This window comes from Callorhinus ursinus, unplaced genomic scaffold (genome assembly GCF_003265705.2).
Source record: "Callorhinus ursinus isolate GAN/ISIS: 27379988/994484 unplaced genomic scaffold, GSC_fseal_2.0 scaffold2, whole genome shotgun sequence".
NCBI lineage: Eukaryota > Metazoa > Chordata > Mammalia > Carnivora > Otariidae > Callorhinus > Callorhinus ursinus.
In genome coordinates, this window is record NW_027397064.1 from 78,594,194 (window position 1) to 78,611,466 (window position 17,273).

The window sequence follows — 17,273 nt, forward strand, 5'->3', positions numbered from 1 at the left end:
GGGGAGTGAAATGAGGGGAAAGGGGTGACCTACCTGGGAGATGAGCAGCTGACACGCTGCCAGTTCCCGCTCACTGGCACTCATCTTCCTGTTGGAGTCCATCTGGGCATTCTCGAGCTGCTTGCTGCGGTTCACCAGTGATTTGACCTCCGACTTCATCTTGCTGATGTACAGGCGGGCCATGGTGAATTCCTCCTCAATGACTCCATTCACGTCCGCCAACTGAGTACAGGAAGGAATACACTCAACTATTGCTTACAATTCCCAGAGAGTCACGGGGCCCCGAAAATCTGTCCATGGAGCCTCAAGATGTCTTTGGATTTCTGCTCAGGAATCCCTAATTATAGGACCACAAGCTGAAAATGATAGCTAAGTATTACTATATATTCACTATATAAATATAGCCCAAGTTTTCTGAAACCTCGGGTAAGATGGAATTAAAAAACCTCTACTAAATATAATCCTCAATCAGGCAGGTTTTTCATTACAACTAATTTTTAGGATGAAAGCCATGATATTAGAGGAAAAAGACACTGAAGATTAAAAAAGAGATAACTCTGAAAAGGTATTCCTTTCCACATCCAATACCTTATATCTCTAGAATAGTTGGAAGGCCTAGTGTTTTTAAAGGTGACTCTGAGTCCCTATAAGAACTCCAATCAAAATTTCAATTATGTTCTCTATAGTCTGCTATTCAGAGAGAGTAGTCCAATGTCTTGAATATGCTTCTATAAGGAAGGGTTGAAATTAAAAGGATTTTCTATATAGTATTCAGTTAAGCAAACAAACAAAAATCTAATGAATTAAGAATGTGCCGTTACCAAATGCCCTTTCAAATTTTTTTTTTAAAAGATTTTATTTATTCATCTGACAGAGAGAGACACAGTGAGAGAGGGAACACAAGCAGGGGGAGTGGGAGAGGGAGAAGCAGGCTTCCTGTGGAGCAGGGAGCCCGATGCGGGGTTTGATCCCAGGACCCTGGGATTATGACCTGAGCCGAAGGCAGACGCTTAACGACTGAGCCACCCAGGCGCCCCAACCAAATGCCCTTTTAGATGAAGATTTTCCTACATGACTTCATTTACTACCAATCAATATTTCCCTGTCTCTATGTGCTTGCCCCTTCCAAGGAGACAAAAATCTAGCTTAAATTATTTAAAATCATCTGAGTGGGGCGCCTGAGTGGCTCAGTTGGTTAAGCGTCCGACTCTTGGTTTCAGCTCAGGTGATGATCTCAGGATCATAGGATGCAGCCCCGCATCGGCCTCCATGCTCAACGCAGAATCTCCTTGAGACTCTTTCTCCCTCTTGCTCTGCCCCTCCCCCTTGCTCTCTCTCAAATAAATAAATAAAATTACCTGAGAGTTTGACAATATAAATCCACCTTTAGAAAGAAAGATTCTGAAAGCCAGCATTTCTGCATGATCTCATATTTGGCACCTGAGTTTCAGAGCTCAACCAGAAACAAAAACTGAAGCAAGATACTTGGGATAGAAACCCATTTGCTCTCAAGATGCAAACATGCTCTTAAAGGGCCATTAATTAGAGGAGCAGAGTAACTGTGTGCATATTTTGTTTAACCACCAGAGGGCATTCTAGCACCTAGCACCTAGAACACAAGAGCGCGTTCCAGTACCCAGCCCACAAATAGAAGCTTCAGTCGGGTCTAAGCCAACGATTCCAAATATGGTTTTAATGTTCCACAGTACATTATAACTGCCCACTTTTGTCATCATTGCTGTCATTAACTCCTCATATGATGGGGTTTTTTTTCTGTAAACATTTAAGAGCTAGGAATATGGAATCGTTTATCAACCCTGAAAATTGGTAGCAGATAGGAAGTATACCAGACCACACTGAGCGCGTGTAACTTGGTGTCAACCTACCCCTAGGATTCCACAACAGTATTTGTGTTAAATGACAACAGTGTCAAAGCAACACAAGGCAGAACCTATGTTAACAGCAAGAAAACCTACAGTTTTATTTTCATGGAGGTTCTTGCTGAGCCACTTCTAATTCTGCCTACCAATAATGAGTTTCCTACCAACACCATTCTTCATTGCATTCCTTCTTACAACCCAATAGCATGAAGAGAATGGGTGAGGAACGCCCCCAATCTTTCAGTGCAGTTTTGCTCCTCTGCCTTTGTGATTGGCCCAACGTGGAACAGAGACAAGAAGCTTGTTCTTTAGCCTCCCCTGGTATGTCCTATATATTTGTCCAACTTCTGTAGACAGGTAAGTGAACGTTCATGTCTTTCAGGTGGAGTTCACAACCTCCCCCCACTTCTGGTGGGAAAACACCACTGGACCAACAAGTAGGGCATTCGGGGAAGAGAACAAACACTTCCTCCTCTCTAGCTCTGTCTTTAGACAAGGACACTTTGTACGCCATGCCCAGATCCTGTGTGCACTGGGGAAGAGTAGAATAGTACACACAATAATGAGCTTCCTCCAAAATGAAAGTTGGATGTTTCTTCCCCCCAAACCAGAACCATAACTTCTGGAGCTTACTTGTGTCCTAGGAAATCTAAGAGGAGATTTTGAATCTGATGGGCAACAACAACAAAAAAGTTACTCCAAATGGTTTTACCCTAAAGGTTTTTTTTTTGCTGAGTTTGTTTTTGTTTTGTTTTGTCTTAACCACTTAAGAGTTCATGTATTCAGTCATTCAAGTAAATTCAAAGTTTTTAGTAATCCCAGTAAAATGTTATTTCAAAAAGGAGAATCAAGTTTGTTACTAACATGTTATTTCTAACTCTCCCCTGGGTCTGACAGTATACACTAAAGCTGTGTGATCCAGTAGAGCTGACTAATCCAGGAGAAGAGGCTGCTTTTACATGGGAATGCAGATGCTGCCTGCCCCTCCTACCCTGTCTACAGAGGAGTCACCCCCATCCCCACCCACCCCAGGGCTCCGGAGCATGGAGTTATTGTGTAAGGTGCCATTTCTAGGCCAAGTAAAAGGTAAGGGAGGTGACTGTTCACATTCCAACACCTAAAAGTCAGAATGGGACTAGAAGTCTTTTTTTTCTTAATGTTCAGAAATGTCCATTTTCTTTATCAGTACGGTACAGAGCTAAGTCATGATATGGTTGTTTCCAAGAGCTTGATAGGCAGGAGGGGACTGGAGAAGCAAGCCTGCCTGGCGGCAAGACCCTGGCCCCAAAAGATCCAAGGCTGTATGGAAGAGGCTGATAGGAATGGAGCTGTTGATGGTGAGGGTTGATTTCAGGCCCAGAATCTGGAGCAGTTTATCTGCATGTCTGGCCCAGCCACAGAATGGTCCCTGTGAAAGGCTGCTGGGGCCCAGGGCCCCTCCTCTGCCTGAAATTCTTCACCTCCACCTCACCCAGACCCAAAGTCGAAAGAAAATCTGACAGCTAATCCAATCCATTTCATTTACTCTACCTCAACTTTCTATTCTAGACTTCTGGAAAACTTTGTTTTAAAAAAAGCCTGGTTGGGGGCGCCCGGGTGGCTCAGTTGGTTAAGCGACTGCCTTCGGCTCAGGTCATGATCCCGGCGTCCTGGGATCGAGTCCCACATCGGGCTCCCGGCTCAGCAGGGAGCCTGCTTCTCCCTCTGACCCTCTCCCCTCTCATGCTGTTTCTCTCTCTCTCTCAAATAAATAAAATCTTTAAAAAAAAAAAAAAAGAAAGAAAGAAAGAAAGAAAGAAAGCCTGGTTGGGGCACCCGGGTGGCTCAGGCAGTTAAGCGTCTGCCTTCAGCTCAGGTCATGATCCCGGGGTCCTGGGATCGAGCCCCGCGTTGGCCTCCCTGCTCCACGGGGAGCCTGCTTCTCCCTCTACCCTTCCCTCCTGCTCCTGCTCTCTCTCTCTCTCTCTCTCTCTCTCTCAAATAAATAAAATCTTAAAAAAAAAAAAAATAAAGAAAGCCTGGTGATATAGGCAAACGACAAGAAGAGAAAGCTCACTAATAAATCCAGAGAAAGTGACCTCTAGGCTCATCTCATCATTGGGTGGTCTCATCTTGTTTTGTAGACTAAACAAAGTATTGCCTGGGCTCTGAAAATGTTTCAAGACATGACAGAGCTGGAGAAATATGGGTTCTTCTGTTTCCCTGCTGTCTGGGCCTGTTATATTCTGGAAATGAGAGTCCTTTTTCCCCTCATCCCAGGGTACGACCAGGAGGCACCGTGTGGGAACTGAATAGGGTTTTAGGAAGAAAAACAAGATCACTGACAAAGGTCTCCCTGATCTGATCATTTTCTTTGATAAAAGAATTCTGTCAATTGAGTACTCATATCCAATACTGTATAGCCACAATGTAGATCTAAGAAATATATGTATAACTCATGCAATTTCTGAGCTGACAACCTGCAAGATAATGAGCGCTCATCTTGTCATTGCACAAATCAGGAAAATGAAGCCTGAGAAGTATAGTGAATTGCCCAAAGTCACACAGCTCCCACCCTTTAGCTCTCGTTCCCCTAATGATTAAATCATAATTGTTAAGAAAAAAAAACTCAGAGTGATTAAGAATATGATGCTCTATGAGTGAGAATTATCAATGAAAATAACTAGTTACCAATGAAATTAACTAAGGCATCCAATGTCTGGAATCCAAAAATATCTTGAAAACATCCAGCTAAGTACTTAAAAATAATCTCAATCATACTTCAGGTTCCCAAAGGTAAAGACTCTTTTTTTAATGCCGAAGCACCCAGACACTCCTTGATTTCATTAGCATTTCTCATCAGCTCTATTTTAGAACGTAGCATAAAAATATCTTCCTTTATCGTTATCAGCAGCAGGCACCAACTTCTCATAAATCAGCCCCACCTTCATATTGCATGGGCCACTTAATCACCCAAATCTCGGAAACTCAACACCAATGCATGCTTCTAAAAATTAAATCCCCAAACATAAAGCCACCAAACTGGAGCTGAATAGGGTTAATCTTACAGTATCTGAGAATTCTGTGCTAAAATTAGATTCTTTCGCAAAGATTCATGAAATGTTCAGTTACAATAGAGGTCCTATGAAAGAATGATCAGGTTTACAAGAGGTCGTATACTCTAAGCCTAGATCTGTGATATCATCAAAGAGGGGATTTCTATGTTTCCCAGAAGTGTCTATAAACAGAAGGAATTGGGGGGGCATTTTCTAGTATTTAACAATGCCAGCTCAAAACCTGAGTGTTCCCACAAAGCAGACTGATGTAGAACTCAGCCTTTTAAAAGGCTAACCTCCAAGAATTTGATTTCAGGGGCTCCAGAAGTGGCAGTTGAGCAATGTAATAGCATTCCTTGGCTTGCCAAAATCCGCCCCATGTATCAATGGCTACTCCGTACCTGGGGCAGTGTTATCGTTACAAAGCTACAGGAATCAAAACTGGGTGGTTTCAGCATAACAATTAGATCAATGAAATAGACTAGAGACCAGAAACAGTCCCACCCACCGTTGAGGGTGATGGATACGTTCATTATCTTACTGTGGTAATGGTCTTATGAGAGTATAATAGATCAAAACTTTTCAGACTATACCCTTATAAAGTTATTTTTAAAAATATCTCCATCTTAGATCTCTCTCTCTCCATACTGCGGCTGACAACATTCTGTGCGTTCTCCTGCCCCTCTGTTCCTAGCTCACGGGCAATTTCATACCACCCCCTTTCTCCCCACCTCCCTTACTTCCTTGCTGTCAGTGGTACCAATGTGCACAACTCTAGGGGATGAATCACGGTTGGTTGACACCAATGACGGCAGTACTATTTTCTTTGCTTTCTCATTTTCTCTTGTAATTTGGGGTGACCATGTGACCCAATGCTGGCTAATAAGGTATAAGGGGACATCTACTAGGGACTTATGGGCTATAGTTCCCTCCTGATGAGAGCTGGCTGCCCCTTCAGCCCATCCTGCCTTGGATGTGGTTGTGTGAAGAAAAGATGGTTGGTGCTATAGCAACTGTCTTGCTATATCATGACACAAATGTCTACAGATGTCAAAAGGTGACAAGCTAACGAAAGCAGAAAGGAAACAAAGAAAAGGCCTGAATCCTTGACGTCGTTGAGACACTGGATCGAAATTTGCTTCCGAAACTTGAATAAGGTTAGCCTGACCTGGGCAATCTTGTTAAAATGCAGATTCTAATTTCAGTAGGTCTGCAGTGGCCCAAGAGTCTATAGTTCAACAAACTCCCAGGTGATACAGATCACAACCTGAATAGCAAATTCTGCACAAAATTCTCGTATTGTGTGTGAATAATTAAATGTGGATTTATTTTTTAAGCCACAGTTAGAATCCTATTACTTTCAGCTCGAAAGCTTTTCTAATTCATACTGATTGGCTAGGGAATTTTCATTCTGTTGAGTTTTCACAGAAAAGGAGAAACACAGTTCTGAGACTGGAAGTGTTGCTTAACCTATCCAATTCCAAACTCCTGTGACATTAGCATATAAGTTTGAGAAATAACCCGATGTGTATAAGGCCTACCAAAATTTGAAGACATTTCCTATATGTGAAAGGTAATTTTTTTCTCCTCCGCGGTACCCAGCCAATCATTCACTTAGGTCATTCAATCAGCCCTTGGTTTGTTCATTCCAGTATTACCAAGCATGTGGCAGGTGCAAAGCACTACGCCGAGCCCTGGATACTTAGGAGAATAAAACACAGACCCTGCTTGCTTAGAATCACACCATTATAGGAGCAGGTAGAGAGGAGAAGAGAGGGGCTGGCTTACAGTCTTCACATCATTGGTGCCGATAATTCCACCTATCTCTCCCAGATCCTTCAACAGCAAATTCAGGATCTCAGTAGCCCTCTTTTTCTGGTGGTTGCTAAGCTCTTGTAGCTGGCTCAGCTCCCTCTGTGTGGTTGTCAATGTCGTCTGAAAAATACATTTTAACAGCAAATTAAAAGAGCTGCCCATCAATTCATACCCACTGCATTGCAAAGAATAACAACATAACGTAGGATGGAGTTCTTTTACCATTTCATGCAATTTCAACAAAAGAGTCCTATTAAGTCAAACTATAGTATAGCACCGCCTTCTTTGATAAAAAGGAGAATCTGACCTGGTCTGATATGTTATATCTACATATCACATGACAATTTGCAGGTCAGTGAAATGTTATTAAAAATAGAGTCCAAAAGGAGCCCTCAGGTTGATAAGGTGTGATTGTGTCTTCTTACCCACGAGATGTTCTGTTTCAGTCCTCATTCTCCAGGGTCCAAACACACCTGCAAGCATCCCCACCTCACATCCAAACAAACCTGCTCCCTGGACCATTTCCAGAAATTCCCATCTGATTTCCTAACAGACAGGTCAGGAAGGCTCAGAGAGACATTCTTGAGTCTAGAAAATAACTTCCAAAAAGTTTTTGAATCTTCCCAATGAAGCCGAATTGAACACTCTTCATCTCTTCTCAAAACTGGCCGAGTCTTCATCTTAATGTAGAGCAGTAGCTCCATTTTACTGCCAAACATCAACAACCCATCTCTTTTCCATCCCTCATGTATGTAGATATTTAGAACTAACTAACTTAATTAATGAACTCTCCACATCACCAGAATAGCCGTATTTTGGTGTCTTGGTACTAACTCGACCAACAAAGAAAATAATTTCGCTAAATTACAGAGCTATGGAGCTTAATGCAAAGACACTTATGCAAATCTGCCATACTCGGCTATTACACTAGAGCATTTTTTTCATGATCTGACTAAAAATAGTACTCTAAACCAGTCTAGTAATCCTTGGGCTTGGCAGAAAATAAGAACTGTATTATGGAAAATGCTTCATTGTTTTGAGATACAACTAATATGAAGGACTCATTAAAGAATCCTGCAGAAAACAGTAAGCAGAGAAAATCAAAGTCTCCTCCTTTCCTAGGTGACTTCTGGTTTGTTTTCCTGCTTCTTTTTGGTTTTGTTTTGGCATTGCCACTGCTTATTTCGTTCAGTTTTTAAAGCCCACAGAAGCAATAGTTCCCATCCTGGGAAGCCATTTAAAAAGCCTTCCTTCATGCAGTTGCATACACAGAGTTAGGAGCATTTCCCGTCAGCTCTATGGTTAGCAGATTAGCGCTTTCCTGCACCATCCACTACTCCTTGCCCAGGAGGACTGGATGTTTTCCACACAGCAGGCTGGGCACAATCCCATGACACCAGGCCATTGAGCCAAGGTGCCAAGGGCAGCCGGTTATAGCCACTCAGCTTCCCACCACCCATTTTCCAAGCAGAAAAGGACAAAATGGAAACATCCCACCACCAGCCACCTCACCGAATGCTCGCTGGCCCTGCTACTAGCTCACTGTGCACAACCGGCACCCTTCCCCAGGAGAATCCGAAAATTAGGAAATGGGCAGACTGAAGCACCGGCTTAAAACGGGCCAACAAACCAACCAGGGCCATCAGTCCTCAGCTAGGACAGGAAGTTGTGGGGAAGGGATGGGTTTATCCAGGAGGGTGTAAACAAGAAGTGGAATCCGTACCTTCCGTCGGTCACTCACACTCACTTGGTACTCTAATATCTGCGATGTATTTACTGGCATTGCAACATATGCACAGGCCTTCACTAAGTGCTTTATATCTATGGTCTCTAATGCTCAGGTACTGAAAGGAGCCTGTTACTAATGCCATTAGTTGCAGATAAGGGAATGAATACTCACAAAGTTTAAAGGTCTCAACTAAGGCCTCACAGTTGTAAAGTCACCATGTTAACTAGGCTCTTTGTGGCTCCAGAGTCTGCACTCTCTTGACAATTCACAAGACATCCCTGCTAACGTTATAAAACCCCTGGATATAAAACAACCCTCAGTTCCGGAATGAGTAGACAAAAGTCACCTACATGAAGTACTTCAGTTATTGGAAGATTTCAGAGAAGGCCTCTAACACTGAAAAACCACTCTGCCAACTGCCTTCCTACATGGTGTCTGTCAACAGACATCAACATTAAGTACAGGAGTGGCAGCCCAAAGTCCCGTCCCCCAGACGCATATGCTCCAACCGTTTTCTGGGCCAGCTCGTCAGTCAGCTGCTCATTGGCCCTGGTCTTGTCCTCCACTTCCTGAGACTTCTGGTCATAATTGACAGCCAACTCTTCTAGGGCCTGGAGAACTTCCTTCACTTCATCCTTGGCTGCCTCATTCTCAATCTGGAGACGTGTCAGCTCTTCCTGGATCTTCTCATAGTCTCTTCTCGTGGAAGCCAGAAGCTGGGGAAATGAGATGGTATGGAACTGGTAAATGTAACGTTCAAGGGTTTCTGTGCTGTGCTGTATCCAAAATAAAGTCATTTTAAAAAGAGATTGGGGGGGGGTGCCTGGGTGGCTCTGTCGGTGAAGCGTCGACACTTGATTCTGCTCAGGGTCATGATATTGAGCCCTGTCAGGACCCACACTGAGCATGGAGTCTGCTTGAGATTCTCTCCCTCCCTCTGCCCTCTCCCGCACTCACTCTCAAAAAAAAAGCAGATAGGATGCTCAGGATGACTAGAAATCCTACTGTATATCTAGATAATAAAAAAAAAAAAATAGCATTGAGGCTTCAAAAATCTGTTTCTTTTTCTTTCAGGTTTTTTCATTTATTTTTTAGTATAAAGCGGCATAGGCTGAACTCAAAGAATTGATTACACATCAAAAGTCCCTACAGTCAGTAGCTGCTGGCTCTTCCAAATGCTGAACAAAGAAGGAAGGGAGTCATCTCTGAGGACGATAATACTTGCATGGCTTGTTAACATTATCCTTATTCCACATGGTAAACAGGTCAATTTCAGAGTCAACCAAAACAGCGAAAAAGGACAATTGTCAGTTTTTCTTAATATTCATTGTGAATGTATAGAAGGATATATCCCAAACATTAACATTAGTTAAAAGTGAATGAGTAGGCTTGTGGGTGTTTTCATTATCTTTGTGCTTACTGTATTTTCTGATTTTCCTACATAGAAGAGATACTGCCTTGGCAGTATTGAAAAAAAATATTGCATTTTAAATGTTACACAAAGTAAGTTTATCATAAGACAGTTGTACCAAGTTAGAGATGCAAAGGAATAGAATGGGAGGAAGAAGGCAGGAAACACTAAGCAGATGGAAGACCCAACCAAAGCTAAGAGAAAAATCAATTTTAAATGATGTGACTGCAAAGGCATAGATGATCCCCTTGCCAAGGGAAAGTGTTTGGACAGGGGGCACAATCATTGCCCTGGAGCAATGAAGGGAAAAAAAGAAAAAGAAGGAGAAAAGAAAGGCATGGCTATAGAGAGAATTAGGTCCATGGGAAGGCTGGGACTGAGGTCATGAACCCAAGCCACCTGCTGGAATTGTATCAGGTGATCCAATCCACAGCTTTTTAGCAAAAAAGCAGAAAGCACCCTAACGCACAAAAGAGAAAAAATACTTTCATGGTCCTCAGCAAGAGAGGCACTAATCATCTATGTTTGACAGATTGGCTATCTATCCTTTGCTTAGGTGCCTGTTTGTAAAACACTTAGCAAAACACACCACAATAAAGACATTCACTGGAGAACTGAATGCTGTCCAGGGAAAGACTGAAAACAATTTGCCTCCTTTTTACTATATCAAACACATACTAGTTAAGCACTTAGACACCTTTCCTCTTTGCTTGCCCCTCCCCTCCATCTCTACTTTTGTTTTTTGTGGGGCTTTTTTTGGTTTTTTTACTTCCTACAAGATAACACGAGAACACAGTGTACATCAAAGACCTGAGCCGGCTGATTTCAAAGCTGAAAAAAAACTAAAACAGCAAGCAATAGGAGTGCTGGGCACTGGGTATGAGGAATTAGAATCACCCTTGCCCAACCACCAAACTCCTTTATCTCTGCTCTTCAAAGACTAAGTGTAGCAACCAGCTACTCACTCTCAAAAACCTCAGAACTCTACGAAGTCAGACATTTATTTTCCAAAATCAGCTTTTAACAGGCACTGAAAGGAAATCTACCAAGAAATGTCCACATGATTCAATGATTTTTTAAAAAATTCTTTGCAAATTAAATTTCTGGAACAAACATCAAAAACAAAGAGTAATAAGAGAACTTCATAAAAAAAATTTGTTGCATTCTTTACCTCGTCCTGATCCAACATCTGTTGCTTTAGCTTTTCAGCCAGCTGACTCTGCTGGTTAATTTCATCATCCTGAAACAAAACATCATGTTTAATGTTTTTGGGTTAGTTATGTCATTTTTGATATCCTGGTTTTCCGACGACACTCAGATACCAGGGTCTCAGCCGTAAGCTTGCTAATAAGATGAAGGGAATGGTGGGGTGCTTCCCCATAGTTGAGAGATTGGCTCTGGGATCTTGATTTGGTTAAAATACCTCTGTGCCCACCTTTCTCAGCAGGTGAAACATCTGGGTATTCTGGGATATATAATATCCTACACATTCAACTCAAATCCTGTTCATCTAGAAATCAGAGATCTAGGGTTTGGGAATCAAAAGGGACTTTAGAGCTATCCCTCCCAATTCAAAGACGCTAACAAAAAATAAGGCAGTGAATTTCTACCATCTGCACTATAATATATTCATATTCCAAATCTCGTCAAACACATCAATGACCAGGAATGCTGCCATGAGATCAGTAGGAGCGATCCGTTATTTCCACCTCAAATCTCTTACTTAGAGAGATGGGAAAACATTCACTAGAGAATTAATCTTCGGCATTAGCAGATCTCCCTCTTGATTAGAAGTTAATTTTCTTGGGCACCTGGGTGGCTGAGTTGTTAAACATCTGCCTTTGGCTCAGGTCATGGGATCCAGCCCCGCATCGGGCTCCCTTGCTCCGCGGGAAGTCAGCTTCTCCCTCTCCCACTCCCCCTGCTTGTGTTCCCTCTCTTGCTGTGTCTCTCTCTGTCAAATGAATAAATAAAAAAATCTTTAACAAAAATTAAAAAGAAGTTAATTTTCTTGTCAGTCTAAAAAAACAAAACAAATAAAACTCTAGGAAGTGGGGGAAAGTAATGCTTACTTTCCGGCCTATCATTAAAGTAGGAAATGATCTCCCCAAAGGCAACTTGCTTCCCTCACTCTCATTTCCTGCCACTAGGTGTTGCTGCCACAAAAGCCAGGGCGCCCGCCTCCCCCGCCTCCCCCGCCTCCCGGGCCGGTGGTAAGACGTGTGCCTCTCCCGGGGGGGCCGTCGTCCACCCAGCCTGGGCAAAGCAGCAGGCAGACAACATTTCACCACGGGGGGCTTGGCCTTCCCTACAAAGATTTTCATGAATTCAAATGCAAATGTGAAGCCTACCCAGCAAAGAACAACTTGGCTTCATGTGTACCCTCCTTTAAAAACAGGAGAAAATCCTATTTGATAACACCTCTAGGCTCTAAACCCAAGTAGAGTCAGAGTCAGTATTTGGGGTCCTTCTCTGTGCCGCCCAGGTGTTCTCACAGCAGCCCAGAAAAATTCTGCACCGCACCTTTTGGCTTTTCCAGAGGTGAGGTTACAGGGGTGGACTCAAGCGTCTCCTGGGTCGCAGAACCCCAGTTGTCCATGGGATGGATATTCCCTAACCTATTTGGTCGTGTCTATGCATATATTTAAATCGGACGGACTCAGTGTCACAGTGAATGCTTTCTGTGAAGCAAGAAAATCCCAAAATCCGGATTACAGGATCTGTATCTCATTTTCCCTTGTGTAGAACATCTTTTGGCTTTATCTCTCTGTTTGGGGAGCCCTGTTTCTACTGAACTTTTTACACCCATGTTTCTTTAATGGTTCAATAAAATGCTCATGACTTTCCTCCCCAAATCCGATTTCTGGCGGGAGAATTAGGGAAATTACACCAGAGTGAAGCTGCCAAAAAATGGTACTTGCACAACTACAAGAGGAGACTATTTCCTCTTGTACTTTATAAATTTAGAATGTCAGTTACCAGAACAATTTTGTGTTTATGTTCCTCGGCATATAAATAATAAACAACTTAACATAAAAGACTCAAGGAGTTTAACATCAGGTAGCTACCATCCCTTCCCCTGGGATATATAAGCAAGGGCTACGAGTGATATAAATCAGGAGAGAAGCAGAACGATGAAGCCAGCCCTTTGTTCTTAGACTGTGTTCACTTCAAAGCCTGAAAGTGCAGGCTTCCTCCCTGACAGGTGAAAAGCCAGGTGCAAAGATTTTTGAGGTACAGCGAGAAACCAAGGGCCACCAGCCCATCTGGGAAGGATGTGAGGAAACAAGGGTTACCCTGTAAGAACATGAATCACTTGTACCAGAGACCCCTCCAAGATTGCACTTACCCTTTGTTAAGGCAACTTCTCCGAGGAATTAGCGGAGTCTACCATAATCTTTAAATTTTTTTCAAAACTCCCAGAATAAAATGTGCTGTGCAGTCTCTATCTATACATTCAAGTGCATTTCTTAGAACCTGCTCACTCTGATGCTGACTCTTAAGACCTAGTCCATATATAACAGATCTCAAAGCACTTTTCAGAAAATATTCTTATTCTTGAATTTTCTTATATGTGAAATGGTGAGCTGTCAGTTGGTCACTGGCCACCTTTAATTATAAAAAATGTTTTCGTTGCAATGGTAATTAGTGAAATACGGTTCGACATATTTCTACTTACACTTAATTCCTCTCACACATTTCCAAGAGAACACTAGTATTGGAGCTGAGAAATAAAAGAAACAGTGCCAACACCAACTTGCTCTTCTTATAACCCTGCTTGCAACCACCTCTGCACCGCCCCCATACCACATAGGATGGTGTTCTCTCTTAAGTAAACAGAACCCAGAAGAGAAAGAAGCTACTATTTATTGAGCAATTGCTACACACTAGAAACTTGTAATGCCCCCTGCAACTTTTTGAGGGCACAGAAATGAGCCCCATGCTGCAGATGAGAAAAACATCTTCAGCAGGGTAGGCCATTCATCAGTCCGAGCCTCAGCATTATTTAAGACACAGGTCTGACTCCAAAGTGTATGTTTCTCCATCACACAGTACTGCCTGGGATAGTACCTGTCCTTAGACCCCTGGGACAAGACAGAGGGGCAGAGGGGGCGGCTGGGAGGAGATCGGGTAGTCTCTCTCCCACCACGTTCTCATTAGATTCATGAGGGTTGACACGTTCCTCATTTAAAGGGCGAATACCACAGCACTGGGAGTCAGAAGATACACAACCTCGTTCCCCCTCTGCCACCTACAGGGGATACAAACTTGGGCAAGTCATGTAACCCCCACGGAACTGGGCTAGCTTCTCCCCTGGACCTACTTTCAGCTCCACCACTCAATAATCTATGAAGATGCCCTGTCCCAACTCATGTTTTCTCAAAGGTCTCGAACTACCTATCTCAACAGAAGCATGAAATACCTTCTAAAGCCTTTAAGAGGAGGACAAACAAGAATGACAGCTGGTAAGACATAATCGGCAGCCCATGGGTAGCGCCTCTGAGGTCAGACCACCAGCTCTGGTGCCCTCTCCGGCTGAGGCCTGGGGGTTCAGTACTCTCTCAGATCTCAGCAAGCCCCTGTGATAGACCACAAATGCTAACCTTGAAATGTGTGCTTTAGAGGGTCTTCAAAGCATGCGCTGTAGGAAAAGGACATAACAGGAAGTGTCCTAGGCTTGTCATCAGGAGGCAGAGACTCCAGGATCAGCTCCGCCAGCTACCAACTGAACACCCCCAAGGCATGGCGTTTTCCCCTCTCATGACTCAGTCCTCATCGTTACCTCTCAGAAGCTGCATTCAAGACCCTAACATTTCCCTCGGATCAGTGAAAGCTCTTTATGCTACCAAAGTAAATGATCCCAATTCCAACCATGGCAGGAGTCTATTCACAGAAAGCAAGGTATAGAATCAGGTTATCATCCCTCATCCAAAATTCTTTGGGGATTACTAAAGTGAACCCCTCAATTTTAAAATGAAAAAGAAAATTGCAGTATGTTTAAACAACAGCATTTCTTTGGAGAAATCATTAACCTGTATACACTGTTAACTTACTACTGATCTTCTTTCTCTCTTACTTTGAGGTTTTGCATAATCATATCTGGTTAGAAATGGAAGGATAACAGTATGTCAAGTGCCTAAAGGGCAATTAACCCAGCTCTCACGGGTGTGAATATCTCATTAAATAGGTTACCAGAAGGGTAGCGGGCCCCCAGTTTACCACTGTGGTTACAATGTGAATTCCCAGAGTCACAGATAAGCAGAACTAGCTTCACATTTTGCTTATAAAGGTGATGCAGACTGAGCTTCGCTCAGAATAGACAGGCCTATAAGATTAATGACAATGTTAACATAACAGAGCTGTTTCAGCCAAACCAGAGGTGTCCCCAAGCACTCTGAGCCGAACCACAGCAGAAAAGATTAAATCAGACTAAAAATATCAGCAACTTTGATGGAATGAACTGAAAGGATTTAGAATATTCCAAGGGCAATACGCCAAGATCACGTGAGACATCAGTTTAATTTCCTATGCCTCTGGGATTCCTAACCCGACCTTCACTGGGGATGAACGATATACACTGTTCTCCACGGTCTCTTTTCCTCTGGTCCAACCTGTGCATTTACATGACTATTTGAGTCCCGAAAGTTTGCCATAAAATTGGACAAACCGGACAGCATGTCCAAACTACTTCATTCAAGAATATGCCCCTGAAAACAGATTTTCCAGTAAAGGAAAAGCTGTCAGACCACACGCCACTACCATTGGTTCCTCATCCCAGGGCCTGAGAGCTACATGATGAAAGAACACATTCAGCTTTAGAAGACACCACCCTGCCCCTAGAGCTGGCACTACTGTTGAAGTTTTCAAGAGGTGAGGTGCAGGCCCAGAGAAAAATAGAAGGGACAATTACACAAAGATCATGCACACTCACGCCACCCCCACTCTCAGGCAGTGATTAGCCCCGGTCCCATGTCCAGAAGTGAAGACTATCTCTCTATCTAGACCAACTCTCCAGTCTTCCAATCAAAATTCCATGGAAGTTTCCATTCCACAAGATTCAAGTTCCCTGAGTCTGCCCAGTCAAGAGCTCGGGTAGGTATCAGGAAGACAGACATAAACATCAGACTTGCAGCCCCGCATCAGTCCCATGGGGCTTGAAGCTGCTTCTGGCCAACAGCTCTAGGACCTGCCACCTTTAGTCTAGGTGCCGGAGTGAAGCCTAGAATCTCTGGCTACGGACCTTATCATCCAGCTGTCTGTAGAGACTGGAGATCTCCTCATCATACTTCTCCTTCTCCTCTGCAGAGATGCCAGCAACAACAGGAGCAATATTGTCTATGATGGGGGTGTTATCACAGGGCTCCAGGGTCTTCTGGTCCTTAGCACTGATCTGTTCATCCTCAGGCACAGCTTCTCCTGCAAAGCACAAGAGGATTTGGGGATTGAAGAAATTCAGCATGTAACTCTACAGGAAGAGTTCCAAAAATAGCCACTCCCATGAAAAGACACAGAGGACACAATAAAGAGTTACTGTAGAGAGTTGGAGCTTGTGTTCTTTCTATTTGACAAGAAAGGTTGTAGTTAACTGACCAAAACTAGTCTAAGGAAGAAGAAGGCTATATAATACTTCTTGTCTCGTGATGCATCACTTAAGTACACTGGCACCACCAACCACTCTTAACTAATACAGCTTGCATACACTTTCCTTTGTTGGGGGAATATTCTGGGGTTTTACTAGAATCACATTCTATCTCGTGGTTGATTCACAGGGAAACAGACCTCTGAGGCATCTTAATTACCAATTAATTAGGTCACAATTTCATTAGGAGAAACAGCCAAATCAAGGAAATTCACCACTATTGAAGAGAACACTGCAGGTCCATAATCCTCTGAATCTGAGAGTTTCCAAAACTGAAGGAGAAAACCAGGGTAGCCCTGGAACCAGGAGCTCTGACTGACATAGCACAAACACACATTCTACTACCATCCTCTCCCCTAGGAGGTCAGAATTAATTGGCTCATCTGGGGAGTTCAAATGAAATAATTTCTTATGATGTCAAGTAAACCCACGAAAGAAAAAGCAGCCAATCCAGAATATCGTGCAGAGACCCTGCATACCACTTCTCAGTTTGCAGACTAGCACATACCACTTCTCGATCTGCAGAGCAGTGTTTGTCCAGGCCTTTGAAGGAAGCATTAACAAACTTGACTATTCAAATTGAGGGGGAAAAGTGAAGTTCTCAAGCTGGTCAGTGGCCAGCCCCAGCAAGAAAATCACGTTGTAAAGACAGACTGCATAAAAAGGAGTCTATGAAAACCATGTGGCCCAACTGAGTCTCTCAAACATCTTTTTGGAAAGCAAACCAAAACCAAATACACTTTTCCATCACAATGTTTACCAT

General features: G+C 43.1%; 1 protein-coding gene across 3 annotated transcripts in view; it reads right to left on the minus strand.

Moving 5' to 3' along the window:
• Positions 1-17,273, minus strand: part of KIF5C (kinesin family member 5C) — a 147,674-nt gene that overhangs the window by 35,384 nt on the left and 95,017 nt on the right. For all 3 annotated transcript variants that reach the window (XM_025856125.2, XM_073884202.1, XM_073884198.1), the window contains exons 12-16: positions 16,112-16,287; positions 11,042-11,110; positions 8,969-9,175; positions 6,704-6,850; positions 34-222 (exon numbers count right to left, since the gene is read on the minus strand). In XM_025856125.2, the coding sequence (XP_025711910.1) occupies positions 34-222; positions 6,704-6,850; positions 8,969-9,175; positions 11,042-11,110; positions 16,112-16,287 (788 nt within the window). The remainder of the gene's footprint in view (positions 1-33; positions 223-6,703; positions 6,851-8,968; positions 9,176-11,041; positions 11,111-16,111; positions 16,288-17,273) is intronic.